This window comes from Panulirus ornatus, chromosome 12 (assembly GCF_036320965.1).
Source record: "Panulirus ornatus isolate Po-2019 chromosome 12, ASM3632096v1, whole genome shotgun sequence".
Classification (NCBI taxonomy): domain Eukaryota; kingdom Metazoa; phylum Arthropoda; class Malacostraca; order Decapoda; family Palinuridae; genus Panulirus; species Panulirus ornatus.
This window is the reverse complement of record NC_092235.1, coordinates 34,068,046-34,094,052: the sequence shown is the minus strand read 5'-3', so window position 1 is coordinate 34,094,052 and position 26,007 is coordinate 34,068,046. Positions and strand designations below refer to the sequence as shown.

The window sequence follows — 26,007 nt, the reverse complement described above, 5'->3', positions numbered from 1 at the left end:
GTTCCTGTCGTCCATATTTGTGTGCTAGTTCTACCAACATATATTCTGGCTGTCTAGCCATATGAGCTAGTTCTACCATCTCGTATAGTGGTTATCCTACCCCCTGTGCTGATTCTACCACCTTATGTACTAGTTGTCCAAGTAATATGTTGTTCTGCTTTTTGTGCTAGTGTGTTCTAATCGTACTATCTAGTTTACTGGCTTGTCCAGCCATTTATACTAGTTTTACCACCATGTGTATTGGTTGTCCAGCCCTGTTAGCTATATCTACTACACTGTGTACTGGTTTTCCTGCCCTGTGTGTTGACTGTCCAAATTTGTGCTGTCTAACATTGTGTAGTAGTTGTCCAGTCCTGTTTGTTCGTTTTACCACCTTGTGTACCGGTCCATTCTGTCCTGTTTATTGATTGTCAAACCTTGTGTTGTCCATCTTTGTGTACTGGTTGTTCAACCCTGTGTGCTAGTTATACCAATTTGTGTACTGGCTGTTAGTTCTGCCATGTGCGCTATCTCTACCACCTTGTGTACTAATTATCCTGCCCCATGTGCTGATTGTCCAACTTTGCTTACCCAACCTTTTGTACTGGTTGTCCTGCCTTGTGTGTTGGTTTTCCATCTTTGTGTTGTCCAGCTTTGTGTACTGGTTGTCCATCCCTGTATGTTGTTTTAGCACCTTGTAATTTGGTTTTCTTGTCCTGTGTGTTGATTGTCCAACTTTGTGTTGTCTAACCTTGTGTATTGGTTTTCCACTCCTCTGTTCGAGACCTACCACCTTGTGTACAGTTTATACTGCTCCTGTGTTGGTTTTCGAACTTTGTTTTGTCCAGCTATGTGTGCTCGTCGTTTAACCCTGTTCTAGTTCTACCACCTTTTGTTTTGCTTGTCCAGCCCTGTATGCTAGTTCTACCAACCTGTGTACTGGTTTTCCTGCCCTGTGTTCTGATTGTCCGACTTTGTGATTTCCAAATTTTTGCACTGGTTGTCCACATCTGTGTGCTAGTTCTGCCACCTTGTGCACTGATTATTCTGCTCTGTTTGCTAGCTCTACCCACTTGTGTAGTGATTATCGGGCTCTCTGTACTAGTTCTACCACCTTGTGCACTGATTATCCTGCCCTGTGTGTAGGTTGTTCCAACTTATGTGCTGGTTATCTCATCTTTTTGATAATTATCCAACCATGTTCTGTCCAAGTTTGTGTACTAATTGTCCAGACCTGTATGCTAGTTCTACCACATTATTTGGAGATTATCCAGCCCTATTTCTTAGACGTACTATCTTGTTTAGTGGTTGTCCGGCCTTATGGGCAAGATTTACCACCTTGTGTACTGGTTGTCCAGTCCTGTGTGCTAATTCTACCTTTTGCACTGATCGTCATGCCATGTGCGTTGATTGACCGACTTTGTGTTGTCCATATTCATGTACTGTTGTCTAGCCCAGTGTGCTAGTTCTACCAACTTTTATTTTGGTTGCCCAGCCCTGTGAGCTAGCTCTACCACCTTCTGTAGTGGTTATCTTACCCTGTCTGCTAGTTCTACCACCTTATTTACTTGTTTTCCTGCCCTGTGTGATACTTGTCGAACTTTGTTTTGTCGACTTTTGTATACCAATTGTCCAGCCTTGTGTGATATTCGTACCATCTAGTTCACTAGCTTCTCCAGCCACGTGTGCTAGTTTTATGACCATGTGTCGTTGTTGTTCAGCCCTCTTTACTAGATCTTCCTCCTAGTGTACTGATTTTTCTGCCCTGTGTGCTGATTCCCCAAATTTGTGTTGTCCAGCTTTGTGTGGTGGTTGTCCAGTTCTGTGTGCTAGTTCTACTACCTTATGTATTGGTCCATCCTGTCCTGTGTATTGACACTCCAACTTTATCTTGTCCATAATTTGTACTGGTTGTTCAGGCCTGCGGGCTAGTTTTACCGACTTGTTTCTTGGTGATCTAGCCCTGTGAACTAGTTGTATTACCTTGTGTAGTGGTTGTCCCTCCCTGTATGCCAGTTCTGCCACCTTGTATATTGGTTGTCCAACACTCTCTGCTAGTTCTACCAACTTGCGAAGTGGTTGCCATGTCCTGTTTGCTATCTTTACCAGCCTGTGTACGGATCATCCTGTCCCATATGCTGATTGTCCAGCTTTGTCTTGTCCAACCTTGTGTACTAGTTGTCCTGCCCTGCTTGCTAGTTCTACCAACAGGTGTACTGTTTGTCCAGCCCTGTGTACTAGGTTCACTGCCTTGTGTACTGGTTGTCCTGTGTGCTGACTGTCCATCTTTGTTTTGTCTAGCTTTCTGTACTGGTAGTTTAGCCTTGTATGCTAGTTCTACCACCTTCTGCACTGATTTTCTAGGCCTCTGTGTTGATTGTTCAGCTTTGTGTTGTCTAACGTTGTGCACTTGTGCATGTTCTGTGTGTTAATTTTACCTTCTTGGGTACTAGTTGTCCTGCCCTGTGTGCTAGTTCTGCCACCTTGTGTACTAGGTGTCCTGACCTCCGTGATGATTGTCGAACTTTGTGTTCTCCAACTTTGTGTACTGGTTATCCAACCCTGTATGCTAGTTCTACCATGTTTTGTACTGTTTGCCCAGCTATTTGTGCTAGTTTTACCACCTTGTGTACTGGTTTTCCTGCCCTGTGTGCTGATTGTTCAACTTTGTGTTTTCTAACCTTGTTTTCAGGTTATCCTCACCTGTGTGCTATTTCTACCACCTTGTGTACTGGTTATCATGCTCTCTACTAGTTTTGCAAACTTGTGCACTGGTTGTCCTGCCCTCTGTCATGACTGTGAAATTTTGTTTTGTCCATCTTTGTGTACTGGTTGTCCAGCCCTGTGTTCTGCCACCTTGTGTACTGGTTGTCCAGCCCTGTTTGTTAGTTCTACCAGCTCTCGTGAATCTTGTCCAGGCCTGTAGGCAAGATCTACCACATTTTGTAGTGTTTTTTCCTGCCCTGTTTGCTAATTGACTCAATTGTCTAACTTTGCTTACTGGTTGTTCAGTCCTGTGTTTTAGTTCTACTGCCTTGTGTATTGGTTGTCCTGACTTGTGTGTTGATTGTCCTACTTTATGTGTTCCAGCTTTGTGCATTGGTTGTCCAGCCATGTGTGCTAGTTCTACTACTGTGTGTCCTGGTCGTCCTGCCCTGAGTGTTGATTGTCCAGCTTTGTGTTGTACATCTTTGTTTACTGGTTTTTCAGCCCTGTGTGCTACTTTTAACAAATTTTGTTCTGTTTTTCCAGCTCTGTGAGGTAGATCTAGCACATTTTGTGCTGTTTGTTCTTCCCTGTATGGTACTTATACCACCTCGTGCACTGGTTTTCTACCTCTTTGTAATAGTTTTACCACGTTGTGTGGTGGTTGTCCTACCTTGTATGCTAGTTCTACCATCTTGTGTAGTTGTTCAGCCTAGTGTGCTAGATCTACCACCTTGTACACTGGTTTTCCTACCTGTGTGCTTTTGTCTAAATCTTTGTTGTCCAACCTTGTGTACTGCTTGTCCTGTCCTGCTTGCTAGTTCTACTACCTTGTGTACTGGTTATCCTGCTCTGTGTGTTGATCATCCAACTTTGAGTGTTCTATCTTTATATATTGGTTGTCCATCCTTGTGTTAGTTCTACTACCTTTTGTCCTGGTCTTTCTGCCCTCTGTGTTGGTTGTCCAACATTGTATCGTCCATTTTTGTGTAGTGGTTGTCCTACCATGTGTGCTCGTTCTACCAACTTGTGTACTGGTTGTCCTTCCCTTGGTGTTGATTGTTCAACTTTGTTTTGTCCAGGTTTTTGTACTACTTGTCCCTCCCTTTATGCTTGATCTACCACCTTTTGCAATGTTTTTTCCTGTCCTGTGTGTTGATTCTCCAACCTTGTGTTGTCCAACCTTATGTACTGGTTGTCCAGCCCTCTCTGCTAGTTCTGCCTGCTTGTTTACTAGTAATACTGTCCTTGGTGTTGGTTGCCGAACTTTGTGTTTTCCAGCTTTGTGTTCTGGTTGTCTGACCCTGTATTCTAGTTCTACCACTTTTTGTACTGCTTCTCCAGCACTGTGTGCAAATTTTACTGAATTTTGTACTGGTTGTCCTGCCGTGCGAGCTGATTGTCTAACCTTGTGTTCTGGTTGTCCACACCTCTGCTAGTTCTACCACCTTGTGTACTGGTTATCCTGCCCTGTTCGCTAGCTCTGCCAACTTTTGCATTGGTTTTCCAGCTCTGTGTTCTAGTTCGACCACCTTCTGTAATGGTTGTCCTGCCCTGTGTGCTGATTGTCCAACCTTATATCTTCCAAACCTGTGTACTAGTTGTCTACGCCTGTGCCCAGTTCTACCACAATGTATACTGATTATCCGGCCCTGTGTGCTAGTTGTACCAATTTGTGAATTGGTTGTCCTCTGAGATAATTGTCTAACCTTGTGCTATTCAGCTTTGTGTACTGGTTGTCCACACCTGTGTGCTAGTTTTACCACCTTGTTACTTGTTCATCCTGCCTTGTGTATTGATTCTCCAACTTTGTGTTGTCCATCTGTGTGTACTAGTTGTCCACCACTGTGTGCAAAGTTCTACCAACTTGTGTGGTGGTTGTCTAGCCCTATGAGGTAGTTCTATCACATTTTATGATTGTTAGCTCTCCGTGTAGTAGTTCTGCCGCCATGAATACTGGTTGTCCAGCCCACTGTGCTTGTTCTGCCACCTTGTGTAATGGTTGTTCCGGAATATGTGCTATCTCTGCCACCTAGTGCACTGATTTTCCTGCCCCATGTGCTGATCATCCAGCTTTGTGTTGTCCAGCATTTTGTACTGGTTCCCCACCCCTGTATGGTTCTTTTTGTCACCATATGCACTAGTTGTCCTTTCTTGTGTATTGTTTGTCCAACTTTGTGTTGTGAAGCCTTGTGTACTGGTTGTCTAACCTTGTATTCTAGTTCTATTCCTCTTTGTACTGTTTGTCCAACAATGTGTACTAGTTTACTCACTTGTGTCATGGTTGTCCTGCCGTGTGTGCTGACTGTCGAACTCTGTGTTTTCCAACCCTGTATACTAGTTATCCATACCTGTGTGCTAGTTCTCCACCCTTGTGTACTGGTTATCCTTCTCTGTTTGCTAGCTCTACCAACTTGTGTACTGGTTGTACAGTTGTGTGTGCTAGTTCTACCACCTTGTGTACTGGTTGTCTTGCCCTGGGTGCTGATTGTCCAACTTATATTTTCCAACCATGTGTACTAGCTGTTCACAGCTATATGCTTTTTCTACCACCTTGTGTACTGGTTATCCCCCTTATGAGCTAGTTGTACCAACTTGTGTACTAGTTGTCGTACCCTCTGTGATTATTGTTTAACCTTGTGCTGTTCAGCTTTGTGTAGAGGTTGTCTAAAACTGTGTGCTAGTTCTATCATCTTGCTTGCTGTTTGACCAGCCCTGTTTGCTAGGTATACCATCTTGTATAGTGGTTTTTCAGCCCTGAGTGCAAGGTCTATCAACTTTTTACAGGATTTCCTACCCTGTGTGCTGATTGTCAACACCTGTGCTGTGTTATCCATCCTTGTATACAGGTTGTCCAGTCCTGTGTGCTACTTCTACTAACTTGCACACTGGTTGTCCTGTCCTGTTTCTTGATTGTCAAACTTTGTGTTTTCCATCTTTGTGCACTGGTTTTCTAACGCTGTTTTCTAGTTCTCTCCCCCCCCTTTGTACTACTTGTCCAACACTGTACTAAATCCACCAACTTGTGTCCTGTTTGTCCTGCCGTGTGTGCTGATTGTCCAACTCTGTGTTTTCCAACCTTGTGTACTGGTTATCCATACCTGTGTGCTAGTTCTACAAACTTGTATACTGGTTATCTTCCCTGACTGCTAGCTCCACCAACTTGTGTACTGGTTGTCTAGTTGTGTGAGCTAGTTCTACCACCATGCAAGATCTACCAACTTTACACAGGATTTCCTGCCCTGTGTTCTGATTGTCCAAATCTGTGTTGTCCATTATGTACACTGGCTATCCAGTCCTGTGTGCTACTTTTACTACCTTGTGTACTGGTAGTTGATTGCCTAAGTTTCTGTTGTCCATCTTTGTGTGCTGGTTGTCCAAGCCAGTGCACTAGTTCTACCAACATTTATTCTGGTTGTCCAGTCCTGTGAACTAGTCCTCCCACCTTGTGTACTGGTTGTCCTGCCTTGTGAGCCAGTTCTACCACCTTATGTACTGGTTGTCCTGCCCTGTGTGATGATTGACCAAATTTTATGTTGTCCAGCTTTTTGTGCCAGTTTGTTATATTTGTAGCACCTGGTTTATTGGCTTGTCAAGCCATGTGCACTAGTTTTACCACCATGTCTAGTGGTTCTTCAGTCCTGTTTGCTAGATCTACTACATTCTGTACTAGTTTTCCTGCCCTGTGTGCTGATACTCCAAATCTGTGCTGTCCAACCTTGTGTACTGGTTGTCCAGTCCTCTTTGCTCGTTCTGCTACCTTGTGCCTGCCCTGTGTATGATTGTCAAACTTTGTGTTGTCCGTCTCTGTGTACTGGTTGTCCAGCTCTGTGTGCTAGTTCTACCAACCTGTGAACTGCTTGTCTACCCCTGTGAAATTGTTCTGTCACCTTGTGTAATGGTTGTCCCTACCTATGTGCTAGTTCTACCACCTTGTATACTGATTGTCTAGCCCCCTATGCTAGTTGCAACATCTTGTGTAATGGTAGTTCTGCCATGTGTGCTATCTCTACCACACTGTGTACTAATTATCCAGCCCCATGTGCTGCTTATCCAACTTTGTCCTGTCCAACCTTGTGTACTGGTTGTTCTGTCCTGTGCGTTGATTTTCCAACTGGTTGTCGATCCCCTTATGTTTGTTCTATCACTTGTGCACTGGTTGTCCTGCCCTGTTTGTTGATTGTCAAACTTTGTCATGTCCAACCCTGTGTATCGGTTGTCTAGTCCTCTCTTCTAGTCCTACCTTGTGTACTATTTACACTGCCCTTTTGTTGGTTTTCGAGATTTGTGTCTTCCAGCTATGTGTACTGGTTTTCTAACCTTGTATTCAAGTTCTACCACCTTTTGTACTGCTTGTCCAGGACTGTGTACTAGTTCTACCGACTTGTGTACTGGTTGTCCTGGCTTGTGTGCTGATTGTCCGACTTTGTGTTTTCCAACTTTTTGTAATGGTTGTCCACACCTTTGTGATAGTTCTAAAACCTTGTGTTGCTGCCTTGTGTGCTATATGTACCAACTTGTGTACTGGTTATCCTTTGTGATAATTTTCCAACATTGTCCTGTCCACATTTGTGTACTGGTTATCCAGACCTGTGTGCTAGTTCTACTACCTCGTTTAGTGGTGATCCAGCCCAGTCTCTTAGGTCTACCATCTCGTCTAATGGTTGTCCGGCCTTGTGTGCAACTTGTGTACTGGATTTCCTGCCCTGTCTACTGATTGCCCTGTCTGCTGATTGTCCAGATTTACGTTATCCAATCTTAGGTATTGGTTGTCCAGTTCTGTGGGTTAGTTCTTACACCGTGGGTACTGGTCCGTCCTGCCCTGTGTATTGACTGTCCAGCTTTGTGTTATCCATCTTTTGTACTGGTTGTCCAGCCCCGTGTGCTACTACTATCAACTTGTGTACTGGTTATGTAGCCCTGTGAGATAGTTCTATTATCTTGTGTAGTCGTCGTCCCTCCCTGTATGCTAGTTTTGCCACCTTGTGTACAGGTTTTCCAGCACTTTGTGCTAGTCTTACCATCATGTGCAATGGTTGTACTGCCCTGTTTGCTATCTCTACCACCTCGTGTGATGATTATCCTGCGCCATGTGCTGAATCTCCAACTTCGTCCTGTCCAACCTTGTGTGCTGGTTGTCCTCTCCTGTGTGCTAGTTCTACCAGCAGGTGTACCAGTTGTCCTGCCCTGTGTCCAAATTGTCCGTTTGTGTTGTCCAACCTTTTGTACTGTTGTCCTGCCCTGTGTATTGAGTGTCCAACTTTGTGTTGTCTAATTTAGCCTCGTATGCTACTTCTACCACATTCTGTACTGGTTTTCTAGCCCTGTGTGTTGAGTGTCCAACTTTGTGTTGTCCAACCTTGTATACTTGTTTTACTGCTCTTTGTGTTAGTTCTACCAGCTTTGTATATTGGCTAAACATCAACTTGTACACATTTTGTGCTGCTTACCCAGCCATATGTACTAGTTATACCAACTTGTTTACTGTTTGTCACGTCCATTTTTTGTACTGGCTGTCCATCCCTACATGCTAGTTCTACCGCCATTTTTAATGCTTTTCCAGTCCAGAGTGTTAGTTCTGCCACTTTGTCCAATGGTTCTCCTGCCCTGTGTTGATTGTTTAATTTTGTGTTGGTCAACTTTGTGTACTAGTTGTCCAGCCCTGTGTGCAAGTTCAACCACCTTGTGTACAGGTTGTCCTACCCTCTGTTCTACCACCTTATGTACTGGCTGTCCTTTGCTGTGTGCTGATTGTCCAGATTTGTGCTCTTCAACCTTGTGAACTTGTTGTACGGCTCTCTGTGTTAGTTATGTCCCCTTGTGCACTAGTTGTCCAGCCCTCTGTGCAAGTTATACAGCCTTGTTTACTGGTTTTTCTGCTGTGGGTGTTGGTTGTCGAACATCGTGTTGTCCACCTTTTGTACTGCTTGTCCACCTCTGTGTGCTAGTTCTAGCACCTTGTGTACTGGTTATCTTGCCCTGTGTGCTGGTCGTCCAACATTGTGTTTTCTAACCTTGTGTACTGGTTATCCTTCCCTGTTGCTAATTCTACCACCTTGTGTACTGGATATCCTTCCCTGTTGCGAATTCTACCACCTTGTGTACTGGTTATCTTTACCTGTGTGCTAGTTCTACCACCTTGTGTACTGGTTATCCTGCTCTCTGTGTTGTCCAACCGTTTTTACTGGTTGTCCAGTCCTGTGTGCTAGCTTTACTGCCTTGTGTATTGGTTGTCCTTACCTGTGAGCTGATTGTCCAACTTTGTGTGATCAAACTTGCCCTATCACCTTGTGCACTGGTTGTCCTGTCCTGTGTTAATTGTCCAACTTTGTGTTGTCCAGCTTTGTGTACTGGTTGTACAATACTTTGTGGTAGTTCTACCATCTTTTGTGCTGGTTGTCTCGCCCTGTGAGTTAGTTCTACCACCTTGTGTCCTGATTATCCTACCCCATCCGCTGATTGTCCAACTTTGTCATGTCTAACCTTGTATACTGGTTGCCCACCCATGTGTGTCAATTCTTCCCCCTGGTGTACTGGTTATCCTTCCCTGTGTCCAAATTGTGCAAGTGTGTGTTGTCCAGCCTTGTGCATTGTTTGTCCTGCCCTGTGTACTAGTTTTACCCCCTTGTGTACTGGTTTCTCTTCCCTATATGCTGATCGTCCAAATTTCTGTTGTCCAACCTTGTGTAGTGGTCCATCCTGCCCTGTGTATTGATTATCCAACTTTGTGTCGACCATCTTTTTGTACTGGTTGTTTAGCTCCGTGTTCTAGGCCACCAACTTGTGTGCTGGCTGTCTAGCCCTCTGAGCTAGTTGTATCACCTTGTGTAATGGTTGTCCTCCCTTTGTGCTAGTTTTGCCATCTTGTATACTGGTTGTCCAGCCCCCTGTGCTAGTTTGACCATTTTGTCTATTGGTTGTGCAGCCCCAGTGCTAGTTCTACCACCTTGTATAATGGTTGTCGTGTCATGTTTGGTATCTCTACCACCTAGTGTACTGATTATCCTGCCCCAAGTGTTGATGGCCTAACTTTGTCCTGTCCACCTTGTTTACTTGCTGTCCACTCATGTGCTCTAATTCTACCACCTGGTGCACTGGTTGTCCTTCCCTGTCTCCAAATTGTCCAAGTTTGTGTAGTCCAACCATGTTTGTTCAGCCCTGTATCCTAGTTTTATCGCCTTGTGTACTAGTTGTCCTGCCCTGTGTGTTGATTGTCTAACTTTGTGTTGTTTAGTTTTCTGTACTGGTATCTTAGCCTTGTATGCTAGGTCTACCACCTTCTGTACTGGTTTTCCAGCCCAGTGTGCTAGTTTTTACCACCCTGTGTACTGGTTGTCTTGCTCTGTGTGTTGATTGTCCAACTTGGTGCTGTCCAACCTTGTGTACTTGTACAGCCTAAGTTTGTTAGTTCTACCTCCTTGTATAGTAGTTGTTCTGCCCTCCGTCCTAGTTCTACATCCTTGTGTACTTGATTTCTTACCTTGTATGCTGATTGTCCAGATTTGTGTTGTCCAACCCTGTGTACCGATTTTCCAGCCCTTTATGCTAGTTCTGCCTATTGTACTGGTCGTCCTGCCCTGTGTGTTGATTGTCCAACTTTGTTTTGTCCATATCTGTGTACTGGTTGTCCAGCCCTGTGTGTTGATTGTCCAACTTTGTTTTGTCCATATCTGTGTACTGGTTGTCCAGCCCAGTCTGCTAGTTGTACCAATTTCATTCTGGTTGTCCAGCACTGTGAGTTAGTTCCCCCTCCTATTGTAGTGGTTATCCTATACTCTGTGCTAGGTCTACCACTTTATGTACTTGTTTTCCTGCCCTGTGTCCTGGCCAGTGTGCTGAATGTCCAACTTTGTGTTGTTCAACCTTGTGTACTTGTACAGCTCTGTTACTTCTGCTCTGTGTGCTAGTTCTACCGACTTGTGCACTTGTTCTTCTAGCCTGTGTGTTGATAGTCCAACTTCCTTTTTTCAAACTTGTGTGCTAGTTCTACCTTCTTGTGTACTAATTGCATTGCCCTGTGTGCTGGTTGTCCGTTTTCGTGTTGTCCAACTTTGTGTACTGGTTGTCAAACCCTGTTTGCTAGTTCTATCATGTTTGCTACTGCTTGTCTAGCTTTGTGTGCAAGTTCCACCACCTTGTGTACTGGCTCTCCTGACCTGTTTGCTGATTGTCTTACTCTATCTTTTCCAACCTTTTTTACTGGATGTCCACACCTGTGTGCTAGTTGTACCACCTTGTGTACTTGACCTGCCCTATATGATGATTTTCAAACTTTGTGTTTTCCCGCTTTATTTACTGGTTGTCCAACCCTGAGTGCAAATTGTGCCCCCTTTTTCTACTGGTTGTCTAGATCTGTGCTAGTTTTACCACGTTGTGTATTGTTGTCAAGCCATTTGTGTTAGATCTACCTCCTTGTGTATTGGCTATCTTTTCCTGTGTGTTGATTATCCAAGTTTGTGTCGTCCAACATTGTGCAGTGTTTTTTCCGTTCCTGTGTGCTAGGTCTAAAGCATTTTTGTACTAGTCCATCTTGCCTTGTGTGTTGATTGTCCAATTTTGTGTTGTCCTGCTTTGTTTACTAGTTGTCCAGTCCTGTATGCTAGTTAAAGCAACTTCTGTAGTGGTTGCCCATCCCTCTGAGCAACGTCTACCACCGTGTGTAGTGGTTGTCCTGCCTGTGTGTTGCTTGTCGAACATTGTGTTGTCCGGCTTTGTCTGTTGGTAGTCCAGCCCTGTGTGCTAGTTCTACCAACTTTTGTACTGATTTCCATCTCTGTGATGTAATTCTACCACCTTGTGTAGTGGTTGTCCATCCCTGTGTGCTAGTTCTATCACTTTGTATAATAGTTGATCAGCCCTGTGCGCCAGTTCTAGCACCTTGTGTAATGCTTGTCCTGTTCTTCGTGGTAGTTTTACCACCTTGTGTACTGATTATCCTGCCCTGTGTGTTCTTTGTCCAACTTTGTGTTGTCCAACCTTGTTTACTTACTGTACATTCCTGTGTGCTAGTTTTAACGCTTTGTGTTCTGGTTAGCCTGACCTCTGCGTTGATTATCCAAATTTGTGTTGTCTAGCTTTGTGTATTAGTTGTTTAACCTTGTATGCTAGTTCGACCACCTTTTGTACTGCTTGTTCCTCCCAGTGTGTTACGTTTACCATATTATGTATTCATTGTCTTGCCCTTTGTGTTGACAGTAAAAGTTTGTTTTCTCCAACCTTTTGTACTAGTTTTCCAGCCCTATGTGCTAGTTCTACCACATTCTTTATTAGTTGTCCTGCCCCGTGTGCTAATTGTGCAACTTTGTGTTTTCCAGCCCTGTTCATTAGTTATCCACTTCTCTGTGCTAGTTTGGCCTCCTTTTGTACTAGTTGTCCTGCCCTATGTGCTTGTTTTGCCACCTTGTGTACTGGTTGTCCTGGCCTTTATGCTGATTGTCTAACTTTCTGTACTTGTTTTACAGCACTGTGTGTTGCTTCACCCTCTTTGTCTACTGTTTTTACTCCCCTGTGTGCTAGTTCTACCAAACTGTATACTGGTTGTTCTACCACGTTTGTTTATTGTCCAACTTTGTGTTGTCCAGATTTTTATATTGGTTTTACATCACATTCTGCCAATTCTACCACTTTTTATACTGGTTGTCCTGCCCTATGTGTTAACTCTACCACCTTGTGTACTGGTTGGCCTGGCCTGTGTGCTGATTGTCCAACTTTGTGCTGTCCAACCATTTGTTCTTGTTGTATATCTCTGTTTCTTCTCACTCATTTTGCACTGGTTTTCCTGTCTTGTATGCTAGTTCTACCGCCTTGTGCCCTGATTCCCCAGGCCTTTGTGTTGATTGTCCAACTTTGTCTTTGACAAATTTGTGTTCTGGGTTGTCCAGCCCTATGTGCTAGTTCTACCTTCTTGTGTACTGGTTTACTACCCTCTGTGTTGGTTGTCCACTCTTGTGTTATCATCCTTTGTGTACTTGCTCTTAAACCCTGTATGCTACTTCTACCACGTTTTGCACTGTTATTTCAGCTCTGTGTGCAAGTTCTACCACCTACCTGTTTGCTGATTGTCCAACTTTGTCTTTTCAAAACTTGTTAAGTAGTTGTTTACACCTGTGTGCTAGTTCAACCACATTGCGTACTTAACCTGCCCTGTATGATGATTTCCCAACTTTGTGTTGTCCAGCTTTGTGTACTGGTTGTCCAACCCTATGTGCTAGTTGTACCTCCTTGTTTACTGGTTGTCTAGCCCTGTGTGTTAGTTTTACCACTTTGTGTATTGGTTATCCAGCCCTGTGTACTAGATCTACCACTTTGTGTATTAGCCCTCTTACCTTGTGTGTTGACTGTCCAATTTTGTTTTCCAGCCTTGCGTACTGGTTGTTCACCTTGTGTGCTACTTCTATCAACTTGAGTACTGGTTTTCCAGCTCTGTGAGCTAGTTCTACCACCTAATATATTGGTTGTCCAACCCCATGAGTTCCTTCTACCACCTTGTATTGACGTTGTCCTGCCCTGTGTGTTGATTGTTGACATTTGTGTTGTCCGGCTTTGTTAATTCGTTGTCCAGCCCTGTGTACTAGTTCTACCAATTTTTGTACCTGTTTCCATCCCTGTGAGCTAATCTTACCTCATTGTGTAGTGGTTATCCATCCCTTTTTACTACCACCTTGTATATTAGTTGTCCAGCCCTGTGTGCTAGTTCTACCGCCTTGTGTAATGGTTGTCCCCTCCTGGTTGTTAGTTTTACCACCTGATATACCGATTATTTTGCCCTGTGTGCTGATTGTCCAACTTTGTGTTGTCCAACCTTGTTTACTGATGTGCTAGTTTACTGTGTGCTAGTTTTACCGCCTTGTTTTCTCGTTGGCCTACCCTCTCTGTTAATTATCCAAAATTTGTGTTGACTAGCTTTTTGTACTAATCGTTTAACCCCCTATGCTACTTTGAAGACCTTTTGTACTGTTTGTCCAGCCCAGTGTGTTAATCTTACCATATTGTGTACTCGTTGTCTTGCCCTTTGTGTTGACTGTGAATGTTTTTGTTCTCCAAACTTTTGTACCAATTGTCCAGCAATATGTGCTAACTCAAACCTTCTTTACTAGTTGTCCTGCCCTGTGTGCTGATTGTGCAAATTTGTGTTATCCAGCTTTGTATACTGGTTGTCCAGTCCTATTTTCTCGTTTTGCCACCTTGTATACTGGTTTCCCAGCTCCTTGTACTAGTTTTGCCACCTTGTGTTCTGGTGGTCCTGCCCTCTATGTTAGTTGTCCAAGTTTGTGTTGTTCATCTTTGTGTGCTGGTTGTCCAACTCTGTGAGCTAGTTTTACCAACTTTTGTACTTCTTTTCCATCACTGTATGTTAGTTTTACCACCTTGTGTAGCAATTGTCCATCCCTTTGTGGTAAGTATAACACTTGGTGTACTGGTTGTCCTGCCCTCTGCACTAGTTCTATCATTTGCATTGGTTGTCCTGCCGCGTTGTCCAACCTTGTGTCCTGCCCTGTATGCTCGCTTTACCACTTGAATACTGGTTGTCCTGCCCTGTATGCTAGTTCTACCACTTGAATACTGGTTGTCCTGCCCTGTATGCTAGTTCTACCACTTGAATACTGGTTGTCCTGCCCTGTATGCTAGTTCTACCACTTGAATACTGGTTGTCCTGCCCTGTATGCTAGTTCTACCACTTGAATACTGGTTGTTCTGCCCTGTTTGCTAGTTCTGCCACCTTGTGTACTGGTTGTCCTGACCTGTGCGCTGATTGTCCAACTTTGTGTTGTTCAAACCTGTGTACTAGTTGTACAGCCCTGTGTGATCGTTTTGCAACATTGTATACTGGTTGTCCAGCCCTGTGTGATCGCTACCTTGTATACTGGTTTTCCCGCCATTTGCACTATTTCTGCCACCTTTTGTACTGGGCGTTCTGCTCTCTGTGTCGGTTGTCCACCTTTATGCTGTCCATCTTTGTGTACTAGTTGTCCAGTCCTGTGTGCTAATTTTACCAACTTTTGTATACCTTGTCCATCCCTCTGTGCTAGTTCTACCACCTCCTGTACTGGTTGTCAGTCACTGTGCGATAGTTCTATCACTCTGTGTACTGGTTCTCTAGCCCTGTGTCCTAGTCCTATCATCTTATGCATTGGTTGTACTGCCCTCTGCGGTAATTTTCTAGCTTTATGTTGTCCGACATTGTGTTCTTGATGTTCAGCCCTATTCGCTAGTTCTACCACCTTTTGTATTGGTTGTCCTTCTCTGTATGCTATTTCTTTTACATTTTTTACTGGTTTTCCAGCCCTTGGACTAGTTTTATCACGTTCTGTACTGGTTGTCCAGCCCTGTGCACTAGTTTCATCACCTTGTGCACTGGTTGTCCTGCCCTGTAAGTTGATTGTCCAACTTTGTGTTGTACAGCTTTGTGTACTAATTTTCCAGCCCTGTGTACTAGTTCTACCACCTTGTGCACTGGTTGTCCAGCCCTATCTTTTGGTTGTCCAACTTTTTGTTGTCTAACCTTGTATATTGGTTACCCAGTCCTGTGTACTAGTTCAAACACCTTGTGTACTGGTTGCCTAGCCCTATGTGCTAGTTCTACCACACTGTGTACTGGTTGCCCTACCCTATGTGCTGCTTGTCCAACAATGTGTTTTCCAACCTTGTGCGCTGTTTGTCCACACCTGTGTGCTAGTTCTACCACCTTGTGTACTGGTTGTCCTGCCCTGTTTGCTGATGGTTCATCTTTGCGTTGTCTAAACTTGTGTACTGGTTGTCCTGCCCTGTGTGCTAGTTCTATCACCTTCTGTACTAGTTGTCCAGCCTTATGTAATGGTTGTTAAGCCCTGTGTGCTCATTGTTCAGCCCTAGGTACTGGTTGTCCAGCCCTGAGTGCTGCTCGTTTCACTTTGTTTCCTGGTTGTCCAGCCCTGTGTGCTGGCTGTTCCACTTCATGTATTGGGTTCCAGACCCGTATGCTGATTGTCCGGCCCTATACACTGGTTGTCCCACCTTGTATGCTATTCTTCCTACCCTGTTTACTCGTTGTCCCACCTCGTGTACTGGTTTCCTAGCCTATATGCTGCTGGTCCCTCCCTGTCCATTGGTTGTCTAGCCCTGTGTATTGATTGTCCCATCTTGTATATTGGTTGTCCTATCCTCTATACTGGTTATCCAGTTCTGTGTACTGCTTGTCCAACACTGTTCACTGGTTGTCCTGCCCTGTGTGCTGCTTGCCTAACACTGTTTACTCGTTGTCCAGCCCTCTCTGGTGCTTGTTCCACCTTGAATTGTACCGAAAAACCTTGACAAATTTATTGCGCTCATTCTGTGAGCAGTAGCGTTAAAGGAACACAAAGGTCAGAAAGTGTTTTAGTCAGATCCCAGTGGGTTAATATCATATAGGTTGTTACAAAGTTAATTCATTGTGTATCTTTCATAGCATGCATTACAAAGTGTCAAATGGTAAGTTTTACCGACTAGATGCAAAAAAGTAGAAACAAGCTTAATATTTCAGGTATCTTGTAATCAGCAATAAGGTGTCTGATATTTCTTGCAGGGTTTGCTTAGACCTATCCCTTAAGGGCTTTATTCTTAGATACAGGAAGCAGTTTAGGTACTAGCTTGTGATCGTTTAGCTAGAGCAAATGTTTTATGCACTGGCTTGTGATTACTTTGATATAGTAAGTAGTTTGGGTACTAGCCTGTGATTGCTTTGATAGTGCAAGCAGTTCATAGTCTGACTTGCCTATTACTTGGATAGAGCAGGCAATTTATGTACTAGATTGTAATTGCTTAGTTAGAACAGGCAGTTTATGTATTAACTCATGATTGCTTAGAATAAAGGACTTATATTCATGTGCTGCACTTGTTATATGCACCTGTTGTCTTCTCGTTCCAATTACAAGACAATTCTAAGCATGTGTCTTCCCTGCAGGTGAGGCAGAGCAGGAAATCAGCCGCCGCATGCGTTTGTTTGTTGGCAACCCTCGCACCCGTCCCGCTCACGGGCGTGTGTGTGTGTATGACACGCACGAACCCCCAGCGTTCAGTTACTGAAGAGAACGTTCACAGGGTAAATATATAACTCACGATTTTTTTCGTACGTGTGTGTGTGTGTGTGTGTGTGTGTGTGTGTGTGTGTGTGTGTGTGTGTGTTTTGTAGCTTCTATCCTTATGTAGTGGCTAGGGTGATAATCTTCAAACTACTTGTTGTTGGTGGTCAAATATGGTATATTTTCAGTTTTGTTTTCGTAAAGAACTTGATAAATTTCTTACTTGCAGCCACACTAGTGATGTTCTTTATGTAGAATGATAATGATATGCTCTGTAAGGCATGGCAAGGTGACCACCGTCTAGAAATCTAATGCGACGAGAGCCATTTTAATCACAAAATGTCCTCTAATGGTATGAGACATTTTGTAATAATGGATCTCAAGTTCAGACGTTTGGTTTGGCACATCAGAATTTTGATGAAGTGTAGTCAGTGATGTAGAATACAAAGGAAATTTACATCTACGTTTACATGTATCATGCCATGTATCAAGCCAGTTTGATGTCATTCTGTCGTGGACTAATGTTGTGTGCTATGTTCTACTATAGTACTGTCTCTTCAGGTTACTAGTTTTTACAATCGTTAGGTAACGAGTGTTCTGGTGCTGGCATCATGGGTATTGCTGGAATTCATTTATTTGCCTGCCAGTGTAGTGTGCCAGAATCAGCAACTGATGGAGTGTTAGTGTACACAGTAAAGTACTGGTTACTATGCTGATGAGCATTGGTGCTATACCACAGATATTGCACTACCAACATTACTATACTGAAACAGTGTACCGTTATGATGTACTGTTGCGATACCCTAGTTTGGTCCTTTTTTTTTTTTTTTTTTTTTTTTTGCTTTGTCGCTGTCTCCCGCGTTTGCGAGGTAGCGCAAGGAAACAGACGAAAGAAATGGCCCAACCCACCGCCATACACATGTATATACATACGTCCACACACGCAAATATACATACCTACACAGCTTTCCATGGTTTACCCCAGACGCTTCACATGCCCCGATTCAATCCACTGACAGAACGTCAATCCCGGTATACCACATCGCTCCAATTCACTCTATTCCTTGCCCTCCTTTCACCCTCCTGCATGTTCAGGCCCCGATCACACTAAATCTTTTTCACTCCATCTTTCCACCTCCAATTTGGTCTCCCTCTTCTCCTCGTTCCCTCCACCTCCGACACATATATCCTCTTGGTCAATCTTTCCTCACTCATTCTCTCCATGTGCCCAAACCATTTCAAAACACCCTCTTCTGCTCTCTCAACCACGCTCTTTTTATTTCCACACATCTCTCTTACCCTTACGTTACTTACTCGATCAAACCACCTCACACCATACATTGTCCTCAAACATCTCATTTCCAGCACATCCATCCTCCTGCGCACAACTCTATCCATAGCCCACGCCTCGCAACCATACAACATTGTTGGAACCACTATTCCTTCAAACATACCCATTTTTGCTTTCCGAGATAATGTTCTCGACTTCCACACATTCTTCAAGGCTCCCAGAATTTTCGCCCCCTCCCCCACCCTATGATCCACTTCCGCTTCCATGGTTCCATCCGCTGCCAGATCCACTCACAGATATCTAAAACACTTCACATCCTCCAGTTTCTCTCCATTCAAACTCACCTCCCAATTGACTTGACCCTCAACCCTACTGAACCTAATAACCTTGCTCTTATTCACATTTACTCTTAACTTTCTTCTTTCACACACTTTACTAAACTCAGTCACCAGCTTCTGCAGTTTCTCACATGAATCAGCCACCAGCGCTGTATCATCAGCGAACAACAACTGACTCACTTCCCAAGCTCTCTCATTCCCAACAGACTTCATACTTGCCCCTCTTTCCAAAACTCTTGCATTCACCTCCCTAACAACCCCATCCATAAACAAATTAAACAACCATGGAGACATCACACACCCCTGCCGAAAACCTACATTCACTGAGAACCAATCACTTTCCTCTCTTCCTACACGTACACATGCCTTACATCCTCGATAAAAACTTTTCACTGCTTCTAACAACTTGCCTCCCACACCATATATTCTTAATACCTTCCACAGAGCATCTCTATCAACTCTATCATATGCCTTCTCCAGATCCATAAATGCTACATACAAATCCATTTGCTTTTCTAAGTATTTCTCACATACATTCTTCAAAGCAAACACCTGATCCACACATCCTCTACCACTTCTGAAACCACACTGCTCTTCCCCAATCTGATGCTCTGTACATGCCTTCACCCTCTCAATCAATACCCTCCCATATGCTTTCCCAGGAATACTCAACAAACTTATACCTCTGTAATTTGAGCACTCACTCTTATCCCCTTTGCCTTTGTACAATGGCACTATGCACGCATTCCGCCAATCCTCAGGCACCTCACCGCGAGTCATACATACATTAAATAACCTTACCAACCAGTCAACAATACAGTCACCCCCTTTTTTAATAAATTCCACTGCAATACCATCCAAACCTGCTGCCTTGCCGGCTTTCATCTTCCGCAAAGCTTTTACTACCTCTTCTCTGTTTACCAAATCATTTTCCCTAACCCTCTCACTTTGCACACCACCTCGACCAAAACACCCTATATCTGCCACTCTATCATCAAACACATTCAACAAACCTTCAAAATACTCACTCCCTCTCCTTCTCACATCACCACTACTTGTTATCACCTCCCCATTTGCGCCCTTCACTGAAGTTCCCATTTGCTCCCTTGTCTTACGCACTTTATTTACCTCCTTCCAGTTTGGTCCTATTGCGTTAAATACCTGAGTACTGTCTTGGTAAAGACTGCTTCTCTCTGTATCTTTGTGGTCGCTAACGTTGGGAACTGATGCACGAGCTCATGTATTATATAAGTCTAGTGAATTTAGGCACTATTGATTATACTGTTGTTTTGTGCGATATTGCCGTATTCTTTCAGAGTAGCAGATGATAGTAATGCAGTATTGAAATGAAATTATTAGTGCGAATATTAGTGTGGCACATTTGTACGAAATGAACTTGTGTACTACTGTACTGTGTGGATCCCATTCAGTCACTTTCTGACCCGACGCAAAGTAAACACATTCCTTTTCAGATTTGTGTAGACAAGGGAAGGACTTGTAGTCATGTAAACTTGGACACATTCAAGTTCAGATAGATTGATATACTTTTTTCTCATAAAACTATGATTTTAGACAATAAAAAGAAATATTTAACAAAGAGGCCAAGGATAACTTTAGGCCAAAAACAAAAGATTAAACATTGAGTGATATCTGAGATGCTTTGGAGGGAAAGAAATGTGTGAGGATGGTGAGGATCTCTGCATCACAAATAGGCTGCACCAGAGAGCTGCAGGTACCTGGCTGTGGCCTCGATAAAAGAAGCATCATTAGTGTCTGTGTAAACGCCCATTGTGCTTGCAAGCTGTCAAGGATACTGAACCTAATGTATGTGTTCAAAGGCATTAGACTGGCACGCTGCATTACTGCATCAGTCACCACACCCCAAGTTAGCGGTCATTACTCTGCAGATCTTTCAGATTACAGTAATTAGAACGACCCAGAAAGAGAGAAAAAGAGAGAGTATAAACAGGGGAATAGCCAGACAAGGGTTAGAATATAATGAATAGAATGAACTAAAGATAATATAAGGAGAGCGAGTGACAAAGCAACATAGGCTACAATAATATGTGAAGATAAAACAGACTATCCCCCACTGTTGTATTTCACGGAATATATCGAGGCTTGTACCACTGCAACTAGGTTTGTGTTGTAATGGTTGTTATGTGCTGGGGAAGCGGACTGTAGATCTTGTGATGTACTGATGCTGAGGGGTAGCATTGCTCTGTACCACAGAACAATACTAGTCCTGATGTGGAGTACAGGCAGATGAACTGAATATCATAATACAATCCCTTATTTCTGTTATGGTGCTTCTGCAGCTTCAAGGATACGCTCCAATAAGGAGTAAGGAAATGATGGTTCCCTATGGAGTGAGAAGTTACTCGAAGGAACTGTACTCCTTTACGTCCATTGACGATGATACAATCTCGGTCAAGGTGACTTCACTCGCATGTAGGCAAGACCTCTCAGTGTAGTATATTGTTATAATGCATTATATTTACTAAATTTTGCACACTTTGTTGACTATGAAGTTTGTTGAAGCTAATCGAGGGCAAACTGTGGCAGAGGTAAGCCAGAACAAGAGGAGGATAAGAAACTGATGAAAATCTAGTCACATACAGGACCTGCCTTACCGGAGGTGTCCAGGTCATTGTTGAAGAGAGACTGTGTGCGGATACAAATGTTTATCCTAAAATTGAGTATGACGTTTTATACAAACATATGCATTCTTTAAAGTTTATACATTTAGGTGTAGATTCTAATCGCATTGACTCACAAAATATGCAAAAAAAAAGAAAGAAAAAAGAAACATGTTAGCATAAAGAAGAGAAATAACACTGACACAAAAACAAAGGTGACCAGACTTGTTGTGCTTGTCATACAGAGACGAGTTCCTGCATGATGGAGGACGACCAGATGTCAGCCGCCTCCGTGACCACCACGAGCGTAATGTTGACCTTCTAGGAAATGTTTACATTGTAAGATCTTATTCTTGACCCATAGACGAGGGCAAGACATTGTAACATCAGCCAAACAGAAGAAAGGCATCTACCCACATACTTCGAATTAGTAGTTAAATGATTTCCTTAACATTTTTGCTGCACTATACGTGGCCATAAAGTACTTAGATACTTGCAGTCATACAGATAGACATACCACCTTCCACGTGCATTGCCACAGTAACATCATATCAGTCAATAGTATTTTCTAGGAATGACCCATATCTGTGTAGGTCTGCTCAAGCATCTGACTTCCACTGATAAGACTTTCTGGTCCTTAACAAAAAAATATTTTTTAGTAGCTCTTGTATTTCAACCTTCCCTTTCTTTCATCCGACTTGATCGTTTTATTGGCAACTCTCCAAGTCATAAAGCTGCTCTTTTTGATAACATACCTTTTCTTAATTATGGATGATGCAGATTATAAATCTCTGGCCCAGTCTCCTCCCACTGAACCTGTGACATCTTTTATAATCCCCTGACGCAGGGTCTTCCAGGTGTTCTTCTAGATCCAGGTGAACAAGGTGTTTTGGCTCAGATAGCATACCTCCTCGTCTTGTAAGGGAGTGAGCCTCTGAGCTAGCTCCATTTCCTACTAACCTATTTCGCCTCTGTCTAAAACCCCAGACTTTCCCTTTCCCTTGGAAGGACGCCTTGGTGCAGCCCATCCCTAAGAAAGGAGACCGCTCTAACTCCTGCAACTATCGCCCCATCGCTCTCACTTCTAAGGTCTCCAATGTGTTTGCATCTCTCCTTAACTCTTACTTTCTCAAGCACTTACAATCCCATTCCCTTCTTTCAGATCACAAGTATAGATGTCGTAGTGTTAGGTCTACTGGTAATCTTCTCTCTCATTACTCACCTCTGATCCTCCTCTCTCAGGGATTTGGGGAAATTTTTGTGGTCACCCTCGACATCTCCAAAGCATTTGGTATGGTATGTCATAAGTATTTACTTTCTAAACTCCCTCCCTTTGGCTTCACTGTCTCTCGCTATTCTCTAGGACAGTTTACTCTCATGCCGTTCCGTCGCAGTAGTCATCGAAGAAGCAACCTCTACCTATCCTATCAACAGTGGTGTTCTTCATTGTTGTCTTATCCCCTACTCTCTTCTCTCTATAAACAGTATCTCTTCTGCCTCCAAACCTATTTACTCTTACGTAATGATTCTACTTAACGCACTTCAAGTGTTTTAATACTCGTTCACTTTCTTGCACTCAATATATCACCTCTCTCAATTCGGACCCGTGTAGTATCTGAGAATGTGAGAGCAGTAACCTAGTTAAGCTTACCCTAGATCTCTACCTAAAAGACATTCGTTTTCCTGTGTTCATATTCAAAATATTACCATTCATCTCTGTAGTAACGTAAACACGTTTGGCGTTGCCATAGCTTCTGCTCTATCCTGGGAACCCTACATAATCAACATCTCAAAGTCTGCTTCCAAGACGTTAGGTGCTGTTTGGATACCTTAATTATTTTTTTTACCAGCTAGTCTTTCATATCTTCAGGAGTTTTACTCGCTCCAGTATGGAGTAATTCTCACACTTTTGAGGTGGCTTATCCTCCATGTCTCTTATCAACTAGAATGGAATCAAAAGCCATGTCACATCTTCTGTCATCACCTGACTTTAAAAATCATTTTCAGCACTCGACGATGTTGCTACTCTCTCTTCTACAGATATCATATTTGATATCATTTTCTCCAGTTTTCTGTATGTCTCTTCGTCCCCAGGGATTGAACCTGAAGCATGTGTATGGCTATCTCTTCCTATGGTTTTTCTGGGGAGATTGCCTACCTCAGGACTGACCATTATGTTTCCTCCTTCTCTTGAACAACTACGCAGAGGAATCTTTCTCCTCTCTTTGTCTTTCCCTTCACCCATGACTTTTCCACCAGGTCTACAAACACTGGCGAACCCATCTTAATTTCTACTTTCTTTCTCACTTTATTACTTTCACCAAACTGGCCTTGAATTGGCGTGTTTTGCCCTTTCCACGTCGGTCACAAAGAAAAGTAGATATGTAACTTGTAGATATGAAAAGAGATAAGTAACTTGTACTGCAAAAAAACTTACTTGATGACATCTACTCAAAAAAGAAAGTAAAAAAGAAAAATGTAGCTTACCAGGGGAATGATTAGATGGGCTGGTGACAGAGGAATGATCAGGTGAGCTGGTGGCAGGGGAATGATCAGGCGGGCTGCTGGCAGAGAAATGATTAGGCGGATTGGAGGCAGTGGAATGATCAAGCGGGCTGGTGACAGAGGAATGATCAAGCGGGCTGGTGACAGAGGAATGATCAAGCGGGCTGGTGACAGAGGAATGATCAGGTAGGGTTAGTGGCAAGGGAATAATCAGGAGCGCTGATGACGGAGGAATGATCAGGTTGGCTGGTGGTAGGGGAATTATTTAGGTGGGCTGGTGGCGGAGGAATGATCATTCGGGTTTGTGACAGAGGAATGATCAGGCTTCCTGGTGGCAGTGGAATGATCAGATGGGCTGATGGCAGGAAAATGATCAGGCGGGCTGGTGGCAGAGGAATGATCAGGTGGGCTGGTGGCAGACGAATGATTAGGTTGGCTTGTAACAGAGGAATGATCGGGCGCGCTAGTGACGGAGGAATGATTAGGTGGGCTGGTGGCAGAGGAATGATCAGGCGGGTTGGTGGCAGAGGAATGATCGGGTGGGCGAGTGGCAGAGAAGTGATCACGTGGGCTGGCGGCGGAGGAATGATCGGGCGAGCTGTTGACAGGGTAATCATTCAGGAGGTCTTGTGGAGGAGGAATGATCATTCGAGCTGGTGGCAGAGGAATGATCAGATAAGCTGGAGGCAAAGGAATGATGAGGTGGGCTGTTGGCAGGGGAATGATTCAGGAGGCTGTTGGCAGAGGAATGATCATTCGAGCTGGTGGCAGAGGAATGATGAGATGGGCTGTTGGCAGGGGAATGATTCAGGAGGTTGGTGGCAGAGGAATGATCATTCGAGCTGGTGGCAGAGGAATGATGAGACGGAATGGTGGCAGAGGAATGATCAGGTGGGCTGGTGGCAGGGGACTGATCTGGTGGGCTGGTGGAAGGAAAATATTCAGGCAGGCTGGTGGCAGAGGAACGATCAGTGAGCTGGTGGCAGAGGAATGATCAGACGGGTTTGTGGCAGAGGACTGATCAGGTGGGCTGGTGGCAAAGGAATGATCAGGTTTGCTGGTGGCAGAGGAATGATCAGGTGGGCTGGTGGCAGAGGAATGATCAGGTGGGCTGGTGGCAGGGGACTGATCTGGTGGGCTGGCAGTAGGGAAATAATCAGACGGGCTGTTGACAGAGGAATGATCAGGTTTGCTAGTGGCAGGGGAATGATCAGATAGGCTAGTGACAGGAATTATCAGGCGGGCTGGTGGCAGAGGAATGATCAGGTGGGCTGGTGGCAGAGGAATGATCAGACGGACTGGTAGCAGAGGAGTAATCACGTGGGCTGGTGGCAGAGGAATGATCAGACGGGCTGGTGGTAGAGGAATGATTAGATGGGCTGGTGGCAGAGGAATGAACAGGCGGGCTGGTGGTAGAGGAATGATTAGATGGGCTGGTGGCAGAGGAATGAACAGGCGGGTTGGTGACAGAGGAATGATCGGACGGGCTGGTGGCGACTGAATGACCAGGTGGGCTGGTGGCTGACTGGTGGCAGAGGAATGATCAGGCGGGCTTGTGGCAGGGGAACGATCAGACAGGCTGGCGGCAGAGGAATGATCAGTTGGGCTTGTGGCAGGGGACTGATCTGGTGGGCTGGTGGCAGGGAAATAATCAAAAGGACTGGTGGCAGAGGAATGGTCAGGTGGGCATGTGGCAGAGGAATGATCAGGCGAGCTGTTGGTAGGGGAATGATTCGGGGGGGGATCTTGTGGCGAAGGAATGATCATTCGAGCTGGTGGCAGAGGAATGATGAGGTGGGCTGTTGGTAGGAGAATGATTCAGGAGGCTGGTGGCAGAGAAATGATCAGTTGGGCTGGTGGCAGAGGAATGATCAGACGGGTTGGTGGCAGGGGACTGTTCAGGTGGGCTTGTGGCAAAGGAATGATCAGGTTTGCTGATGGCAGAGGAATGATCAGGTGGGCTGGTGGCAGAGGAATGATCATTCGAGTTGGTGGCAGAGGAATGATGAGACGGGATGGTGGCAAAGGAATGATCAGGTGGGCTGGTGGCAGGGGACTGATCTAGTGGCTGGTGGCAGGGAAATATTCAGGCGGGCTGGTGGCAGAGGAATGATCAGGTGAGCTGGTGGCAGATGAATGATCAGACGAGTTGGTGGCAGGGGACTCTTCAGGTGGGCTGGTGGCAAAGGAATGATCAGGTTTGCTGGTGGCAGAGGAATGATCAGGTGGGCTGGTGGCAGGGGACTGATCTGGTGGGCTGGCGGCAGGGAAATAATCAGGCGGGCTGGTGGCAGAGGAATGATCAGGTGGGCTTGTGGGAGGGGTCTGATCTGGTGGGATGGTGACAGGGAAATAATCAGGAGGACTGGTTGCAGAGGAATGATCAGGCGGGTTGGTGGCAGAGGAATAATCAGGTGGGTTGGTGACAGAGGAATGATCAGACGGGCTGGTAGCAGAGGAGTAATCACGTGGGCTGGTGGCAGACGAATGATCAGACGGGCTGGTGGTAGAGG

General features: G+C 44.4%; 1 protein-coding gene across 1 annotated transcript in view; it reads left to right on the top strand.

Annotated features, from left to right (window-relative positions):
* LOC139752246 (dynein axonemal heavy chain 5-like) overlaps nucleotides 1-26,007 on the top strand; it is a 482,070-nt gene that overhangs the window by 148,970 nt on the left and 307,093 nt on the right. The window contains 2 exon segments of the mRNA XM_071668280.1: nucleotides 16,604-16,662; nucleotides 16,664-16,741. Of these exon segments, the coding sequence (XP_071524381.1) occupies nucleotides 16,604-16,662; nucleotides 16,664-16,741 (137 nt within the window).